The 21,588-nt window shown below is 35.4% G+C and overlaps 1 protein-coding gene across 1 annotated transcript; it reads left to right on the top strand.

Annotated features, from left to right (window-relative positions):
• Positions 1–360: 360 nt before the first annotated feature.
• Positions 361–20,866, top strand: LOC149415585 (uncharacterized). Its single transcript, XM_089642768.1, has 8 exons — positions 361–559; positions 2,266–3,137; positions 3,494–3,556; positions 7,335–7,460; positions 7,703–7,820; positions 9,080–9,343; positions 16,131–16,585; positions 16,677–20,866. Exons 1-8 carry the CDS (start codon positions 422–424, stop codon positions 17,980–17,982), a joined length of 3,342 nt encoding a protein of 1,113 aa, XP_089498894.1. The 5' UTR covers positions 361–421; the 3' UTR covers positions 17,983–20,866.
• The last annotated feature ends 722 nt before the right edge of the window (positions 20,867–21,588 follow it).

Below are 21,588 nucleotides of genomic sequence, written 5' to 3'. Positions count from 1 at the left end.
ATGTGCAAAACTTATTTTTGTTTGATGCGGGGATGAAGGAAGACATGTACATCGCGGAACTATTTATAATAATTCACTATAATGTAACATATTTTTAAAATGGACATTTTTGAACTTTATGTAAATAGAGACGGCAGTGTTTATATACGTTATCCTGCAGTCTCATAAAGTAATAACGTGCAACACTTTTTCTGTATTACTTTTCTAACTGTTTTCAAAAATACCCCACAAGTAAGTACTACTAAGGAGGCAGTAAAAAATAATTTTATAAGTCGTTCGCATTCATAGATAAATAAAAAATAGAGTGATTTGTCTATGGTAGGTTGTTGTCATTTTGTCATTGAATTCCAAAATGACGGATCTGAAATGTCTAACATATTCGCTGTGTTGATCTACAAATCAAATAATTACCCCCTTCGGAATGGATAGTAACATAACGAATGATGTCATTAACATTATTCCTGACAATTATGTTGTTGACGTTTCTGGAATTAATTCCTTAGATAACTCGCAAAATAATGATTTCATTACAAATAACGGTGAAATAGTGTTATTTCAGGTTAGTGGTTTTCCCTCTAAAATCTTTTTTGTTTGCGTATTAAAATATCTTCGCCTTTTTGTCGTTGAAACTATTGCTTTTATTCAGTGTAAGATTGATTTCTCAAGTGCATTAGTTTCTTCGTCAAAATTTAGTAGTAAAATGAAATTCACACCCATTTTCTGCAGCTCATTTTAGGTTATCGTGTTTGACCGATCAAATTCGTCGAACCACAGACATAGGAATTAATAGACGAGAAGATAAAGGCGAGGGGTAAAATCAACTGTTGAAGAACGAAGGGAGTGAAGATGACTGTGATTCGTCAATAAATCAATCTGACAGTAAATAGGCATCTCGCATTATAATATCACCATTTACTTCTTAAAAGTAAAATCTGCTTTGAATGAATAGACATTTTTACATGGGAGCGCAAATTACTCGCCACGTTATGAACAAATTTGCGAAGTCCAAATTCGGCAAAGTAAGGCAGCTTCTATATTCAGAGTCGTAGTTAGTTTCAGAGTATTTAGTTAAGACACTTTTATAAATGTTCATAATTTACTTCCCAGCAACCAACCAGCTTTGTGTTTCGCGTCCAGACGTTTCTCGATGTGATAGTAACAACTGATTCATATTATACGATGTGAATATGCTTAAAATAAAATAAAATAATGCTTATATATGGAATGTAATACGACAATTGGGTTTATTCTCTTTTTTCGCATCTATTTTTACCAGTTTTCATAGTACAAGTAAACATTTTGCCGTGTTATTTCGTAAAATGAACCGATGATGCCTCGACCATAGTTCGCACAAGAATGATGACGTCACGTTTTCAAATATCACTTGAGGCCGTACGCGAGCCCAGCCGGCTCAATGGAACCGGTATGGGGAGTGGGGATAATACGCTTTTAATCACTTAGGGCAGGTCTACCTAATATTCATATGTCTATGCGTCGAACTAATTTTAACATTTCTCCATCTATGCATTGTGTTTATTGCAATATTAACCATAACCTCAATTAATTTGTATCCGAAGTACCCTCACTTATCTTATCTCTTTTTATATGTAAAACACACAAATGTTATCTTGCCTGAACTTATTCTACATGCAATCTTCGTGTGCTGCCTACCTCTCATTTTATTATAAAATTTTTATGTTTATTCCAATTACAGAAGACGTATATTTTAACCAATGACGTTAAAATGCATCTAGACTTGCTATTGTCTCACAATATTAAGATTAAATGTCTCAAGTGAGAAACACTCCTAAGTTTCCAGTAAATTCTTAATTCAAACGTTGTTCATATATGACGAATATAGACATTAAAAAATATGTGTGTATGAAGGAAAAAAAAGATAGGACCGGGCGGCATTTTCATATCAAAAAAATGCGATGAATACTACCACAAGGCCGACTAGAGTACAGGCCTCAACGCCTGATGGATTTTGAGGTGTCAAGTGATCAACTCAGTGCCTTGCCGTAAGAGAGCAATGACAGTTTGCAAATGGCAGCGCTTGTTGTTGACATTCGTTACCGCTGATCTGTGTTGTTTTACCGCCAGCATATAGAAGTAGCACACGACCTTACGTGATGCACGATAGTTTAGTACTATAACTAAGAAATCTAAAGCACTGCAATTTACATACTACTAAATTTCTACTTTGCGTCTATGTATATTGTAATGTCATTGATTTTAACTGATAAATTTAATTCTCTATTTCAGTCCAGCGATGGCTCCCTGCACACCATCTCCCTCACTCCTGAGCAAGTGGCAGAGTTGGGGCTCAAAATTCAGTACCCGGCTACCCCCATCTCCATATCGACCAATGAACCTCCTTACAGCCACGAAGAACTACCAGAATCAGAGAATATCATCATTGAGGCCCCCATTGATAACGCCAACCAAGTGCTTTCGCAGAGGGTCGTTTATAACGAGACCCCAGTCGAAGTTGCGCAAGAACCTCCTCTACACAGAGTTGTCCGTGTGTCGGAGCTAGCCACAACCAGAGGTCGGGGGTTCCAACTTATCACAGATCACATGGTTAAAGATTCCCACTCTAAAGTTTCAGAACACTCGTTAATAAAACCTCGCACAAATGTACAGCCAAAAACAAACGGAGGTTCCAAAAAATCACAGCTCTTTATCCCAACGAGTTCTTCAAATGGATCCCATCTTGCCGGCAATTATTCAAATGGAAGTCACTTGAAAACTTCTTCAAATGGAAACCACAACTCTGATGCTGTTTTAACGGGAAAGTTTATCCTCACGCACAACGACATTGGCTCATTTAAACCGGATACTAAAAATCACTACGGAAATGCAAAGAGCGTGCTATTACCGATGAAACAGGATAATAAATTCTCTCTTAAAACTACCAGACTTGTTTCTGTTCAAAATCCTGTAGCGAGCAGCTCTGCTGTGGCTCAAAAGGTTCCAGTGAAAAATGTCAAAATGAGAAATGCAATACAGTTAAAAACGATAAGTCCTAATTTAAAGAAGACATTGAATATCAAGCTTCCACTGACACCAATACCCATTGTGCCTAAACCTCCACGAAAAATGTTTATTCAGGAAGATCCTATGCGACTAATGGGGTTAGTAATTGTTTATATTTCTATTTGTCTTATTACCAATATCGCAAATCCAATGTGAGCAATCACTCTTGTCTTGCCAGGATCGCTTATTTTTTATTGTTTATTGTTTATTGTTTATTGTTGTTGTTATACGCCCATAGGGGCTTTTACATAGATTATAAATAAGTTTTACATAAGTTATCGAGTTAGAATTTATACTAAGAGTTATAAAAGTGAAGAATTTTAAAAAAATATACAAGTAGTTTTTGAAGAATATGGCGTAAAGAAACATTTTAAACAACATAATATTTAACAATAACAAAGAACAAAATATAGTTTTTTTTATTCTTCAATATATAGTTTGTTTTTAATTCTAGATGGAAACCCGCACAACCACATCAAACTGTGCATGTACTACAGAGTGGAGATCAATATCAAAGGTAATTTACATTGAAATAATATATGTATATCTCACACAGAGAAGACTTGGTATAAAATCGATCATTTTTAATATTCTTTCAATAATTAGTATACTTTTATGCTTTGCTTAGATCGATGGCTCCTGCATATAACCGGTTAATATCATTTTTTTACAAAAACATGCTGAAATACTTCAGTTTACCTTCCAAACAAAAAAATATGTGTGCATACCTATATTTTTCTCAATTTTTTTGATCGGTAAAAGCGGTCATCTGCATATTTTTTTAATTAATCACGATGTGCAAGTGTACATGTCACGTTTCTTCATCGTTCCACAGAAGGTATTTAGGCGGCGTATATGTAAGCAACTTTAAGCTGACCGTCTGTTGGCCGGAATGCAGAACGTTTTTTTTCACACCAGGGGATAAAGTTAAATATTATGTCTATCCTGACAAAGAAACCATTGGTTTCGAAACCTGTTGATCCTTTTATATAGTGGTGTATACAAAGTATTTCATTTTCATATAATTAAAATGACGCCACAAAGTAATTTTGCAATTATTAAAGAAGTGATAAAGTTTCAATTTATTATAGTAACAGTCTCATAGTAACAGTCTCATTTCAATGTTATTTACATTTATGATTGAAGTCTCCAGCATGTATACGGCCATGTACCACTTGAAGTGATAAGCACAAAGTAAGAATCGACGTAAACAAGTGCAACTACAAGTTTTCTTAATTAATAATACAATTAATTTGAAATTTAACATTTTTTTAAATGTAAGCTGACAATAAACTAAGTGTGTACTGAAAATACCAAATCTCTTGGTGAATTGTTATAAAGGGCTAACATTTCTTACTTATTCCTGGAAAGATTAATTTTTGTAGATGCACTTGTATACGTAGGAGCCATTGTGATATTAATTACCAGGACACACCGTCTAGGCCGCTCGGGTGTCCCCGACTTCTTCCAACATTCACAACTGTATAACCCAATGATACTGTTAAAAAACTACATTATATCAACTTTAATTCGACTCCGTATCTCATTCCAGTGCAGAGATATTGTGTCAAATTATCCTAAATTTTTCATTGAGAAATGTAATGATCCTCTGTTACCTGTTGATAATCATCACCCCCCTCTTTATATTAAGTTAAATATATGTGGCGTCGAGCCGAAACCCGTTGAAAAAACTCTCAACTACAAAAAAGCAGATTTTGAATCTATAAATTCTCATCTTTCGCATGTTGACTGGTCTTTTTTGTCTGACGTTAATACCGACGATTCCTTAGAAAATCTATATTCAATATTCTCCACCACTATCAAATCATATGTACCACTATTTACTCCTAAAAAACATACATATCCAACTTACTTCTCATCAGAACTAATAGCCTCACTACAACAACAACAAAAATACTTCATAAAAAATTCAAAAAAACTCTGAAGAAAATCGACTATACAAATTTCAGTGAAAGTAGGAAAAAATGCAAAGATCTCTCTAAAATCTGTTATAAAACATATATAAATTCTATCGAGAACACAGCCTTAAACTCGAACAATCTCTGGAAATTTATTAAAAAAATAAACAACGACAGCACAGACTATCCTCCAGAAATGCACATGGACGACAAATACGCCAACAATACGCAAGACATTGTAAATCTTTTTTCTGATTTCGTTAAAAATGTTTATGATGATGAAACACTAGAAGAAAATATTCCTTCATACACATTCAAAAAAACCACACATTTAACAGACTGCTACATCACCGAAGAATCTTGCAAAAAAAAATTAAGTTCCTTAGACATAAACAAGTCTGCAGGCCCGGACTCCATCCCGCCAATTTTTCTAAAACAGTGCTCCTCCGTATTGTCTAAACCACTAACCATTTTATTTAACCACCTACTATCCTCTGGATATTTTCCAGTCTACTGGAAATCCAGCTATATTATTCCAATATTTAAAAAAGGTGACGAGACTGACATTTCAAACTATCGACCAATATGCATACAATCTGTATTACCCAAAATCTTTGAATCTTTAGTTTTGGAAGAAATATATCCCACACTAACAAAGTTAATAAATGACAAACAGCATGGCTTCATTAGAGGTAGATCAACTACAACAAATTTACTACTGTTTCAAAACTATATATTGGAGTCTTTTTCTAAAAATAAACAAGTTGACTGTATATATACTGATTTTTCGAAAGCCTTTGATAAAGTGTCTCACAAAGTACTGATCCAAAAACTTCATGCTATAGGAATCAGAGCAAATATGTTAAGCTGGTTAAGTAGCTACATATCTGGTAGAACTTTACTTGTTAAAATAAAATCTTTTTTATCTAAACCATTTTTGGCCACTAGTGACGTACCGCAAGGTAGTCATCTTGGCCCAATTTTATTTATTGTTTTTATAAATGACATAGTCAACTGCTTTAAAAATGTCAATGTACTGCTATTCGCCGACGATATTAAATTATATAAAGAAATAACTTCCTTAAATGACTGTCAAGTTCTTCAATCTAATATAGACATGCTAAATAACTGGTGTTCACAAAACAATTTATATTTAAATGTAGAAAAATGCAAAATTTTGACCTTTTCCAGAAAAAAAACATCACAATTTTTTGGCTATTCAATAAATAAAACAAATTTAGAAAGAGTAAAGGAAATGCGAGATCTTGGCATAATAATGGATGAGAAACTAGACTTTACGGCCCACATTCAACAAACTGTGAATAAGGGTATGAAAGCATTAGGTTTTATATTAAGAACAATTAAAAACTTTGAATCTTTACAAATCATAAAACTATTGTACATATCCCTTGTTAGAAGCCTGATAGAACATAACTCCATAGTTTGGTCGCCCTTCTACAATGTACATATTCATAATGTTGAAAGAATTCAAAGAAAATTTCTACGCTTCGTCAATTTTAAACTTAACATCCCTTTAGAACACATAAATTACCAGTCATTATTGTATCATTTAAATATTCCGACATTAGAAAACAGAAGAAAAATAAACGACCTAACCTTTTTATTAAAATTATTGAACTCTAAATTCGATTGTTGTGAACTCCTGCATTTAATAAATCTACACATACCTACACGAACAACTAGGCAAATATCAACATTTTACATACATACATCTCATTCCAACTATAGTTTTCACTCTCCAATACAACGTTTACACAGTCTTGGTAACAAATACTTAAATAATTTAAATGTATTTGACAATAATTTGAACTTGGCCAACTTTAAACGGAGTATGTGCGAACTATTTTTACCTAATTTGTAAACTATTGTTATACTTTCTTATTATCATTATGGTTGATTTTGTGGATTTTGGAAGATTTTATATTTTTCGTCTCACTTACTCTATCCATACCTATATTTTTAAAATTCTTATATTATATGTAACATATTTTGTCAACTCTGATATTTTTTTATGTAACCTGTATTTTGCTAACACTGATTTTTTTATTTTAAAAAAAAAATTTATATGTAATCTGTATAACTAAAAAATAAAGATGTACATTATTATAGGTAAAAGCCCTATGGGCGTTTAAATAAATAAATAAATAAGTATTCCTCGGGCGTCCCGACTTCTTCTACCTTTCAAGCTACTCCGGCGCTAATAAGAACAAACTGAAATTTTCAGCGAAATCGGTCGAGATGTTTTTGAGCATAGGGCACAAAAATACGAACATTGCATTTTATTTATGTATACAGATTATTATTTTATAAATCTATAATATTGATTATTAACATTTTATTTTGGTTTGTTTTCAGTGTGGAAAGGCTAAACGGAGAACAGTTGAGGGTAGTAACAGACGCATTAAATACTGTTGTAGCAAGACCAGAGAACAAAGGCAACGTGCTGTACGATCCTTCTTCCAAAACTAGAATTGTTTACAGGTAAATTAAACACTTTCATTTGCACATTCTACGTTCCTGGCATTCCAACACATTTCACTTGTAACATCAGATAAGTTTCCCACTGTCCAAAGCCAGTGGGTCCATGGCACTTCTAATTGACGAATGACAGTCTTTTGCCAGAAAGATACTAAGCATCTACCACTCCAGAACAAATTTTAAATTAATTAATGTGGGTTAGTTTTGGTTGTTTCTCTGTGTAAGACATTTTTTATGTTGAATAGGGTGGTGTACCCTGAAGACCTTAACATGTTCAGCGGCACTGCGGTCGGGGAGGATAATAAGAAGCCAAAAAAAGACAAGAAGCCGAAAGCGGTGCCAACACCCATTCAGACGCCTCAGGTTTGTTCTTACACTTAATTACCGTGTATTACTTCAAACATTTTAATTATTGTGAACTCACATTAAAACTCTCTAATATTGGGTCAAGCTATCATGGTTATTAAACTGTCATTCTTAATAATCTTGAAATATTGATAACAATTCAGTGGAGGCTTTTCTTTTAGTAACACTGATCTTCAGGTCCTTTATCAGATGCTCTCTACATTGGTTAATAAATTTTTGTACAATGGGCACTCAACATTCCGCAGAGCTTTTTATCTTTAACCGCACTTTTTTGTTAACCCACAGCATACTAATTTTTATTTGTTACATCTGTGCATACTTCAGACGGATTCTTACTGTGCATTGATTGCTGATTCTTATTGCACCTTAAACGAAACACTTTTCCTACTTTGATATATTTTTATATAGATTTCATAAAAATTGTGATTATATTATTTATTTATTTATGCCCTAATGGGCTTTTACAAAAGTAGTTAACAAGTAATACAGTTGTGTTACATAGTTTACAATAAATTATGATTTTTGATTAAATTAAGGTAAATTCAAATTAATAGTGTGGATTACGGATAGCTAAATTTGGAACATATAAATATAAAACAAAAGTGTATTCACTACGGAGCTGTGAATTCATACATCTCAGTAAAATGATTAAAATGATTTCGTTTTATAACTAATATGGAATCTTTCAACATGTCTACAATATTCCCAAATTTATTACCAAAATGATGTAGTCTATTTATAGGTGTATGAGCTTCATAGTTGGTTTTAAAATTGTCACAGAAAAATATAGCACTTTGCCTCGTATTTCTAGTCGGTATGTAAAATTTTATTATAATCTACCTAAGTAAGTGGGGTGAGTTTTAGCGGCCGCATAGCAGCTCAATACGCCGCTGCGAAAGAAATGCAGCCGCCCAATCTTGGCGGCGCGTATGGATGGGTTACAAAGATGTGCCATTTCTCTCTAACGTGCCAATATGATAATGCCTTCATTAAATTTAAAGCCAAATCATTTTAAAGAGTGCATATTTGAATTTATTTGTCCAGTTTTGATCACCCGTTCCCCAGTCCCAGTGGTGGTAGTAGGAGATTTTCAAATATATCAGGTTATTTGTAACTCGGGAATTTTTGTCTTTCTTTTTAAAAAAATATATATGTATATTTATAATTCATAAAAATCACCTACTTAAATTTTGGTAGCTATTGCTCGAGTGGCTAATGATTAAATGAATCTAATCTAATGTATATGTTTTGGCAAGGTTGTGTCTGTGACCCGAAGTGGCCGTCACGTCCGCCTCCCCCGCCACATGGCCATGGACTACGAGCGGCCGGAGGGCGAGGGGGCCGTGGGGGGCTCAGGCGGCCTCTCCCTGCTGGACGGAAGTGTCCCCGCAGCCTGCACCGCCCCCTCGGCCCTCGGTGACAGGGAGGATGTGGGCGAGAAGAAATCACGCCAGTACGGTACGCCCAGCACACCACCCTCCACACATAAGAAGAGATTCACTTGCCCTCTGTGCCGGAAGGCAAGTTTTTTTTTTTTTTATCTGTGTTATAGTGATTTGTTTTTGGGGTATAATGCCGTGTTGCGCATAATACCCCATAATCAGATTGTGGACACTGCCCTGATGATGGACACTGCAATGCTGGCCAGAACGCTGGCTAAAGAAGGAGGTAGTGCAAAATTGGTTGGCCGTAAAAATCTCAAATCATACCTGAGAATATCTGTGCTTTTTTTAATTAATATCGAAAAAATGCATGACTCTAAATTTTTGTACATATTCTTTGTCCTTTCAACTAAGGCCCGTGATGTATGGCAATGAGACATGAAACTAGCAGAAGAAGGATGAAATTAGACTGAGGGGGTATTTCACTATGTCGGGCTAAATATCTGACTAGCTAGCCGTTGGCTGGCTTTAAAGATCAGAATAACTTCGTTATTCAACGGCGACCGTTTCACCATTGTTGCCGAGCTTCCGGATAGATAACACTCGAAATAGTCTGGCAACATCGCAAAATGTTTGCAGTTACCCAATCTACTACAACGCCTGTCATGTTTTGCCGCAATGTCTATGGAATGCTAGCGTCAACGCCAATTGACAAGTTTCCCGCCACAGTCCGCACACCGCAAAGTGTGCATTTTTTTGGTTATGTTATGTTGATTATCAGGTCATTTTAGATAGATTCGTGTCGAATTAATACATTGTTTCTTATTTTGAACACAATCAAATAATTCAGGATGGATCATACAAGCATTCAAATTCATTCGAGTTCTTAAAACTCGCGGCCTTCGCATCGCCGCCCTTTTACCTGCTTCTGTAAATCAAAAACCTCGGTATCCATAATAATTCGCAACAAAATTCGACTCACTTCTCCGCTGTCAAACTCGGAATGTTTTGACGCCATCTTTGATTCGAGGAATAGCGCCTAACGTGAGGTTCGAGCACTGATTAGTCAAATCGAACTTTAACCCGAGCGTTAGCGTTATTCAGATACAGTGAAACCTCTATCTATTGGTTTTAAAGGGACCTATTGAAATAAACGATGAATGCGGGAAAACAATGAATGCGGGATTAAGAGGACAAAACACAAGGAGATACGATCCAGTAAAGATACCTTCCTCCAATCTGCATAACCGTTGGTAGATTAAAATTATAAGAAGCAAATAAGTTTTAGATGTAAATAAATGTATTTATTTAAAAAAATATAAAGCTAAACAGAACCAAAATTTGTTTAAAGTTTATTGCATTGTAAATACATAATCTTTCATGGACATTTGAGGCCCCTAGAAACAAAGACGGAAGTGTCCACCAAACGTCAAAAATGAGTTGAATATGCAGTTTTATAGAGAAAGGTTCATTCTATCTCGAGAATATATCTGTTTTTAATATAATTGTCATTAAACCATAGTATTTTGGCTTTAAAGTTTTGTTGTTGTAACAAATACGGCAGTGTCCACCTCCTTCCGAAACAAAAGCGGCAGTTTTCCAAATAGCCAATCAGGAGCCTTTATTCATAATGGCGGCCGTACTTGAATTCATACAAACTCGTGCAGAAGCGTCAGTGAATCGTGTAGTGAAAAGTTGTTATTTTTTGTGGAAATAACCATTTATTGTTAGTGGACGTCAAATATTCCAATAATGGAAACTTTCCCCAATATATTGCCACCGGAATCAGTGAGAAAACGTGTCAAACAACCCCATAAATGGAAGGCAAACATCGCCAAGAAAAAAAGGTAAACCGTCATCATGTTGTAGGCAAATGTCAAAATATGACATTTTTAGATTTATCTGAATTTGTTCACAATTTTTTTTCACAATTAATCAATTAATGGGAGATGTCTACTAAATAATAGTAACTAATCGTTTTAATATTATTCACAGATATTCTCCAACGTGTTTACCATCTGCTCCCGCTTGCAACCACAAAACTTCAAAAAGTTTTCAATGCAGTAGCATTAAAATGACAGATTTGATACGTTTTCACAAGATTTTTTACTCACGTAAGGACAAAAAATATCAAGATGCACTAATTTTAAAATTTTGTAAACCAGTATCCATTAAACGTCAGCGACCTAGGAAAGGCACTTACAAAACAAAACAATTTCAAACAAAATTTTCATTTAGATTGTCCGACGGCTCCATAATTCCAGTGTGTCAACAAACATTTCTAAAGAGCATAAATATTTCAAAACAAAGGGTGCAACACATAATGGAATGTTTTTATAAAACTGGCAAAATTGCTACGGAAAATCGTGGTGGCGATCATCGGAGTCGTCATTTCGTGGAAAGGTTAGAATTCACCATGAATTTTATAAAGAAGTTCAAGTGCACTGAAGCACATTACTGTCGAAATGCTTCAAACCTTCGAAGATATTTACCTTCTAACCTCAGCATTCGGAAGATGTATTTAATGTGCAAGAAAAAAGCACAAGAAGATAAAGGAATTACCATCAGCCAATCATACTTCAGGAGTGTGTTCAATAAAAAATTTAATTTGGGGTTTGGAACTCCTCGCACTGATGTTTGTTCGACTTGTTTGCAATTGTCGGAAAAAATAAAACACTTCGGACGAACGTGAAAAAGTAGATCTGATGATAAAAAAACGAATACATAAAAAAAAATATGACGAGTTTTTCAAATATCTACAGGAAAGGAGAAGTGATTTGGTAACAGTTTCCTTCGACTGCGAAAAAAATCTGGTATTACCAAAAGTGCCTGACCAGCAAGCCTACTATAGTCGGCAGTTATATTTTTATAACTTTACGACTGTAGTTGGTTCATCAAAAGAACCGTTAACTAAAGAAAATGTATTCAGTTACTGTTGGTTGGAAAATACTCATGTAAAGGGATCCAATGAGATAGCATCTGCAGTATACCATAGATTGAAGAATCTCCCCTTAGATGGGATCAAAACAGTAAGACTGATGGCTGACGAGTGTCCAGGCCAAAACAAAAATTCCATAATTATTGGCATGTGTATGCGATGGTTTTCTGAGGCTCCAGCTAGTCTTAAAAAAATTGAGTTGATTTTTCCGGTAACTGGACACTCTTTTATGCCAGCCGATAGAGTATTTGGTAATATAGAAAAAGAAATAAAAAAACACGAACAAATTATCCAACCGGAAGAATACTACAATATTGTATCCAATTTTGCTACAGTTATAAAGTTGGGTACCGAGGTAGAAGTAAGCGAATGGAAAAATGCTTCGAAACTTATTCTGAAGCCTACATCATCATGGGCATCTCGATTTTCGGAGACGAAAAGGTTCATTTTGAAAAGAAACAAGAATAAAACTACTATTCTTTTAAAAGGAGAAACAAATTATAGATGTGACCTATCAACTTTCCATAATATCTGCAAGAGGAATTTAACTGCAAATATGATAAATCCCAGTTTAATTGAGGCTAATCAAATTTCGGTTAATCCTTTAAAATTACGAGATGTTGCAAAACTGCTAAATATCCACTTTGGCGGTGACTGGAGAAATATTCCCGAATTGAATTTCTACTCGAAATTATGTCCAACTACTTCTCTTGTACCTCAAGAAGAAGAATATGATTATGTTCACATAGAATGTAATGAGGAATCGGCAGAAATCGTGTCAGACTTATTAATGATTTAGTTAATTTTTGTATTATTTTATAATTTAGTTAACTTTTCTTTAAATCTATTTTTACCTTTAATTAAATCTATTTTACCTTTTTTAAATCTATTTTCTGTTATCCAGAATTTATGAAAATTTCTAAGATAGAAGTGACCTATCAACTTTCAATAATATCTTCAAGAGGAACTCAACTGCAACTTTTTCAATAAAAAAAATCTTCCTAAAAATATTGTTTTCTTACATTGACTGCAACATCTTTGAAATTGTCATTTACATCAAAACCGGCAGTTTCCAACTGTTTGTGAAACAAAACAGCAAGTGTCCAAGCAAGATGGTCAAAATGATTGAAACAAAACAGCAAGTGTCCAAGCAAGATGGTCAAAATGATTGAAACAAAACAGCAAGTGTCCAAGCAAGATGGTCAAAATGATTGAAACAAAACAGCAAGTGTCCAAGCAAGATGGTCAAAATGATTGAAACAAAAACGGAAGTGTCCATCAAAAAAATTCATTTTTTAAAGAAACTGGGGCATTTAGATACATAGATGATTTAAAATAGTATTCTTAAACCGGTTTACTATCATATTATTAAAATTTCCTTGCATATTGATGAATAACGAACTGATTAAACGTTTTTTTTAGATTGCCAACAATTTAACAAAGTGGACACTTCCGTCTTTGTTTCTAGGGGCCTCATTTGTTTTTTTACTGTTTTATTTCCGCAAGTCAATAGTATATTTTCAGCTTTGCAAATGATATTTTTTTCGGCATCAGATATTGAGTGTGCGTAGTAGAAAGTTTTCAACCTTTCAAAGAGTGTGCATGCTTCTGAAAATGAAGGTACAGGCAGCGGCTCCTCTTCATCAATATCGACTTCTTCTGTTGTCTCCGTCAATCTTGCGTCACACAAGCTTTCGATAGTTTCTATCCCACACGTTGGAATATTGTCGTCGAAAGTAACAAAATTGTTAAAATTTGTTTGAGTATCTAATCTAAGCCAATCATCTTCAGAAACCTCAACGTGTTCTAGTTGTTCATCTAAAGATTCTGACACTCTATTGTAACCGCATTTGTTGAAACAGTTTACAACTGTTGTCTGTTTGACCTGACGCCAAGCAGTCAATGTGAAATGCAACGCTTGTAGAATGTCAATCTTTAAAGTTGCCTTATTTACTGAAGTGCCCGAATCCATCAAACACACAGCCTTCTGCACAAGTTGTTTCCGATAAAATCCTTTGAAACATTTGATAATTCCCATATCTAATGGTTGCAAAACGCTCGTACAGTTTGCAGGATAAAAAATAACTTTTACATTCTTCAAAAATGTCGTCTCAGTTGGGTGCGCTGCACAGTTGTCTATGAACAATAAAATGTTTCGTTGCTTTACGCGCATTTCCGCATCAAGGTCCCTTAAAAACAAATTAAAAATGTTTGTGGTCATCCATGCCTTTTTGTTCGCGTAATATTTTACTGGTAAAGTTTTTGTGTTTTTAAAACACCTAGGCTTTAACGATTTGCCAATAACGAGTGGTTCGCGCATGTCACTTCCATCACTGTTAACGCAAAATAACACAGAGATCCTCTCTTTCGACCCCTTACCACCGTGGCAGGACTCGCCCTTTATCGTGAGTGTGCCGTCGGGCAGACAATTATAAAAGAGTCCTGTTTCATCAGCATTGTAAATATTCCGAGGCTCGTAATTTTCCAACAGTTTTGGAAGCTCATTTATCCATAGCGAAGTTCTTTCCAGATCTACGGATGCGGACTCTCCTGCGAGCTTCTTGTACACAAGACCGTGGCGATCTTTAAAACGACTTATCCACCCGTTCGATGCTGCAAAATCGTTAATGTCGAGTCTCTCCGCAATTTGTTTTGCCTTTTCTCGAACAATGCTCCCACCAATCGGAATGTTAACGGCACGAGATTGTTGGTACCAAGAGAAAAGAATTTTCTCCAGTTCGCTAAACTTTGATTCTTTACTGGTTTTTCTAGTTTTCGAAGATTTTCCGCACTTTTAAATTTGCTCCCGAATTTCGTTTTTTTTCAAGAAAATAGAATTTAACGTGGATGCCGCAATAAACGCTTAAACGCTTGGCTATATCGACGCGTTTTTCAGCGGGGTTTTTTTCCACCTCTTCGATAATTTTCAATCTTTCTTGAAGAGTACGTACTTTTTTTATCGAACGGCTCATTTCGAAGATAGTTTGAAGGCTTAAAAAGGATAACTGCACACACTCCACTAAGTTCGGGTAATTAGCGACAACTGACGACAACTAGCGACTGACGACAACTAGCGACTGACGGCGGCGACAAACTGTTATTCTTTCTCTTTCTCTATGAAAAGTTTCGCGCATCGTAACGAGTGCCGTCTGGCGCCGTTTCAACACAGACAAAATATGTCAAATACGCGACGTAATTCCTACGATGAATGCGGGAAAATGATGGACATAGAAACGATCGACGCGATCTATTTTTGTATGAAATGAATTCGGACTAGAAGAAATAAATGATACATCCGGGAAAACGATTATTCGCGGAACGATAGATAGAGGTTTCACTGTATAGTGAAAACGAAAAAATGACTTATCCGCGGATTAGTGCTTAGTCAGAACATAATCAGAGATAGTGAAATACCCCCTTAATGTTGTAGAAATGAGATCCCTGAGATGTGTGGTAGATTCGCAAATTATGCAAGGTTGATGTAAGGGTATTGACTAAGATTAAGGAAGGAACCCTTAGATGGTTTGGCATTTAGAGCCAATGTAGGAAGGAAGAAGTGTAAGGAGAATATTATGATGCGAATGTGAACAGTAGAAGAAGTCGGGCACACCCAAGAAAAGACATGGCACGGTCAAGTGAATCATGTCAAAAGTCAAAATAACAGAAGGGTGTATGTATGAGACGATGTATGAAGTAAGGAGTTGTTTGGCGGTCCATCCTCTCCGCCTACCCTTGTGGAGAAACGGCGAGATGGTTAATTGGTAAAGGGCCGTGCCCTATAGTGCTTAAAATCTATGGTTGTCTATTCAACAATAACAAAACTGTAATATTTATTTATTAAGCCTATTTTATTTTTACCTGAAATATCTGCTAGTTTGTAAAGAAATGCCACAGAAGTCTGGGACTCACTTTTTGATGAGCTAGCTTTTGTGTCTGTATTCATTATTGATTTTAGATCTTACAATTTTCTGAACTTAATCGTTTTAGGTATATCGCGGAGCCAACAGGATGGGGCGACATTTCCTCATGTTCGCCGACCACGCCATCACACCGAAAGCTACCGAGATCCTTGCAAAATACAAAAGTGAAAACCAAGCCAAAGAGATTAAACCAAAACCAGTACCGCGGAAACTGAATGACGTACAGACGGAACCAATTAAAGCCTCCAATATTAGCAATGGCAGCAATCCACTGCAAAGCAATCACACTGTGGGGTCTAATAAAAATGATGCAGAGAAAAGTGAAGATTTAGAAAGTAAAGAAGAAAGAAGTTTGTTCACCAGTTTAGTAGGTATCCTGGAGAGAACTTCTGAGGAGTGTCGGGCAGCGGTGTTTGTGAGACAGCTCTCCGCGTTGATCATCAAATTAAGAAGACTCATGCCCTGCCTCTTATTTGAAGACAAAAACAATTCTTCGTGCATAATCAACGACCCGGTTGGCAAGTATGTCATCATTTATTATTAATTAAATAAATAATGTTTAATGATGGTTCTTACACCATGCAGGACCTAATTGATAATCTTCTTCTTACAGGTTGCTGGATGTCACACCTGGAAAGTATCGCTTAAATATGGAAGCCATTAAATGTATTGGCGAACAAGGAGATGATTGTAAACATGTTACTCCAAAAGCAATCCCTTCTGCTTCAAGTATCAGTGTGACATCTGGTGATAACTGGAGAATGGCCAGCACTGAAGACAATCGTATCGAGAAGACTTCTCAAATGAACGATTCTGCCCGAAAAGAGTCCTTAGACAAATGGACTACAAATGTAGGCAAACGTAAATGGATACCGATTGGTTCTCAGGACACTGACAATGATCATTCTAGCACTAACAATGAGTGGATGTCTAATAACTCTGACATCATGATGGATAATGCCTCATTCTCTCAGACAGTAAGCGACCTGAAGAGCTGGGATTCTACTCCACTGCAGAAACAGTCCAGAGTCAGTGAAAGCACTCCTGGTAGCCCCTGGAGGGCCAATATTGCGGAATTAGTAAAGCTGGAGACTCCTGAGCAACTCCCCCCTCAACGCCACATCATAGAACCTTCCAACCAACCTGTTCAGAGTGACGATAGCATATCATTTGATTGTACAAGCAAAATAGCAGACATGCATTCCAATTTAGTCTTCGACATGAAAACTCAAATAGCCCTCGACACAAATAGTATTAATCTTAAGAATGATTTATCTCGCAATGGCGAGTCTGAATGTGACGGAGCTCCCGGGAACTATGACTTTAATGACAGCAGATTCGACATGCAAATTGATTCGGATAAGCTTAACTTTACTAGTGCTCAATATAATGAAATGAAATACGGCAGAGATGCGTTGCCCCCCTTCAGAAAGATAGAAACGTCCAAAAATTTACAAATCCCGGTCGATTCATTAAGCGACATGAGTTCCGACGGTGACAAGCTTCACTTACCTTCCGCCGATGCAATCCTCAGTGAAAACTCTTACCAGATGACGTCTGAATCTTTAGGACTGTCAATGGAGAATGGACATATGAACACGATGGCTGTTGATGTGCATAAGGGTGTCCCGATGAATTCAAATGAAAATGGTGACCACTGCGAGGGCCAATCGATGCTTAATGGTTCCAACTTAAACCTGCCTATAAGTAGTGCAGACACCTTAAGTAGAAATGAATTGTTAGTCAGCGAGTCTAGTTTAGATGGAGGTAGACTCAACTTGTCTTCGAGTCAGTCAGTTTTACACCTACTGGATCCACTGGGAACTGATTGTCTTTCTTTTGGAGACTCGGAGCTCAGACCAACGTCTCAAATGTCTCTAGACCTACAGCTGGACCTGTTTCCTTTCCATCATCCATAAATCCAATGAAAATCCACCAAATCGGATTTATATTATGTGCAGTTTTTGAAATATTTTAGGATAAGTGTACTTACAAATTTGGAAAAAAAAATTCTTCCAAGAAAATAGCTTTATTTGTGATTTTGTCAATTTTAAATATTATAATGACGTCTTTCACATAGAATTGAATGGCTAAATTTAAGTCCCAAAATTCCCATTAGGTCATGTTTAATCTATTCATAGAAGGAATTAATCATTCAATTGATTCACCGGACTTGTGTTTGATTAGTATTACTTATTATCCTCTTAATGTTGTAATTCACTAATGAAATTAAGAAAAAAGTGCAGTTTTTTTTTTTGGACAGAAATGACGATTTTCAAACCATCTTGATTGCAGACAAAACGAACTGCCAAAGATAACAAAGTCAATGAAAATAAATACATATTATAAAAAATTTAGGCCAATAATATTCAGATAAATGACTTATACTTATTGACTGTTTAGGACAGTGATTTCCAATGTGAGTATATCACCTATCAGTGGGCAATTTAAGTAGCTTGTGGGGTGATCAAGAGTTAAGTGTTTGGGGGGGGGGGTTTATATGATTAGCAGACGATAGGCATACTTTGTACACTTTAAGTTAAACACTGTAGATCAGTGGTGTACCCCCAGGTGTACGTGATGTTGCTCGAAAGGGTATGCGCACACCTGTATGTACACTGCGGCACAGACATTTTGGCTACAAGGGGTACGCAAGTTTGGGTTCTTTCTCGAAGGCGTACTCGCAAAAAACTAATTGGGAACCATTGCTGTCGATACTTCAGTGCTTTTTTGTTGTGACCGATTTGTTGACAAAAAATTTCTTACCTTCGAGGGGAGCAATTATTGATTAACAATTATTCAGCAATACTCTGGAGTAGACTCCAAGAAGTCATGTTATTATTCAACCCGTAGCTATACCCTATGGTGAAATATGATACTTCTTATTCGTATCTCAATCGCAATGCGCAAACCTTTATGCATTAATTTTAACTTGCCACGATGGGTGCAGAGTACACCCCTAATTCTGTGAAAAATGAGAGCTCTGCAAACGTTTAACTTGCCTAAACACAAATAAAAATTTCAGTCCCAAGTTAGAAAAAAAAATGCAATAACCCGGGCTGCTTGTACTCACAAAAATGGGTGGTGTGCTAAAAATATTTCCAATTGCCAGTCTATCCCTACGTCAGGTCAAGTTATGGATAAAGGTGTAGGTACTAGCAATTTTGAAGCTAACGTCCTGCTAGAATTATCGGTATGCGAACTGTGAACTACAGTGGCGCCATCTCGCCAAAGAGTTTAAGAGGCATTGGCGAGCACTGTTCACGTTTCGGAGAAATTTCAATACTATGGTCAACATCCACACTCTTATATACTATACACCCAGGTGACATTTCTCAATGAGCGATATGAAATGTGCTCGCACCATGTGACTTATGGCAAGTGATACAAAGAACGAAAATTCGAGCCAGTTGAATTTAACTCAATACTTTTATAGTATTACTTTTATTACTGTTATTTGCTTTGATATTCGGTGGTGTTATTCTCGATTGATAATAATTATTTTTAGATCGACCAACATTTTTGGAGTGCATCGCTCCAACGCTCTTTAGCGCTAGCCGCAACTGATAACAAAATTGAAATCAGACACTAGACATCCAGAATAGGAATTTTCTTTTGAATTATATTTCGAGATAGATAAAATATATGTTAAGGCGATGCACTATGTCGTGTAATATTTTAAATTGAGCCGCCATCAATAACAACCCTTACGCACATGGCGATAAGGTTTAAATTGCCGCTTAACACCATCCGCCTGTTTTGATTTATGCAAGAAAAAATCATGGCCAAACAGTGCCTTTTATTTTGTGGATGTTCAGGCATAAATATTTAATTTTTTTTCGATCATTTTATAAATAACTTAATTTGCCACATTATACAATAAAATCATAACCGAAAATGGGTTCGCAAGTAGGAGATTTTAAACTTTAAAGCAGTTTTCATAGGCCTTATACATTATTTTTTTCTGGGCTTATAAAAAGACTTATCTAAAAAATACTCGATTATTTCAAAGGCCAAGATGTAATACATCTACAATACAATATTCTACTTGCAGTATTTAATTAAAGTATCTGAAACATTTCTAGGCAATTTTCAAACCAAAAACACATGATTTTGCATTACTACGTATGGCATCGCCTTAATAACTTCATTCAGACCATGCTACTGTGACTAACATAGGTTGCAGTTCCCAACCACCAAATAAATAATTCATCAGTCAAAACAAAGTGTACGAAATTGTAATAAATTTGGACCTTTCAATTTTTTTTTCTTTATTCAGTGAAATGGTTATTACAATTATTAGGAATGTTGTGATGATTGATTATTTAATGCATTAATGTTCAAGTATTATTTTATACTTGTCGAACTCATTTGATGCACACCGCACCCTGTTTGGACAAAGCAAATTAAGGGAGACTTGTATTATGATTCAGGACTGAAGTATGGCTTATTTGTAGCTAACCGCATTATTTTACACGCAAATTATTTATGAAAAGTAAATCTATCTAAGTTTAAAACCCAGAGACAGTAAATAACATTAACCTGGCTGGTTGTTTAATGTGTAATTTGAATAGAATTATTTTATATTTTGTTCAAACTAATAGGGTAGGAAAGTGCAATTCTGATGTTTTGTTTTAATTATGGAAAGTACAATATGCATGTATTTCACAAATAATTAACTTTAAAAACGTAATGTTCTATATTTTTACAACTACATTGTATTGATGGATAAATTATTACATAATATATTGGTATATAATTTTTTTACTACTTAATTTTGAAATAAAGGGGCGCTTTTTATTTAAGGTGTTGAAATGAACTAAATTATTTATTTTAAAATCAAAACTGGCTTTTATTTTTTCTTATAATTTATGAAAACATTTGGTACACATTTGTTCAAACCATAAAGTGATTATTCACATCACAAGGCAAAATAGAATATTATACAGAAATCACCATGTGGTTTGTCATGCTGATGGGTACATAATATATGCGTTTGCTAATTTTCAAACTTTGAATAACCACTCAAGCGATAGCATAAAAAAATTCCGGTTTCAGATTTGGCCGCGCTCATTCCAAAAATCACATCTGGAAATATTAACACACTTCGGCCGGGATGGGTAGTTCTACCTTTTGCGCCGGCCTCATTTCAATAGCAGAAAATATGGAATTATTCAATGTTTTTATAATAATATTATAAACCAATCTCTTTATAAAGGTCCCAACTAAATGTACATAATTATCGAATCGTAATGCAAGTCTGTTTTTTATATTTATTTTCGTTTACATCGGTATTTCAAAAAAAGGATAGTATATATTTGTTATTGAAATAATTCAATTCCTGGAATGAGGATTTTTATGACCGTAAAACCCAATTCGAATCTCTTTCTCTGTTCCGCACCCACTCAACTCCTATGTGCAAGGGAGCGAGAGATGTCGGGCATATTTAAAGAAAGCAAGTATGAGCAAATACCGATAGGCGGACCGTAATAAACATTTTACAAGGTTAATTAGGTTGCAAGTAC

The sequence above is a fragment of the Hesperophylax consimilis genome, chromosome 18 (genome assembly GCF_061612785.1).
Source record: "Hesperophylax consimilis isolate HC1 chromosome 18, BYU_Hcon_1.0, whole genome shotgun sequence".
NCBI lineage: Eukaryota > Metazoa > Arthropoda > Insecta > Trichoptera > Limnephilidae > Hesperophylax > Hesperophylax consimilis.
Note: the sequence above shows the minus strand (reverse complement) of the source record. Positions and strands in the feature narration are given on the sequence as shown.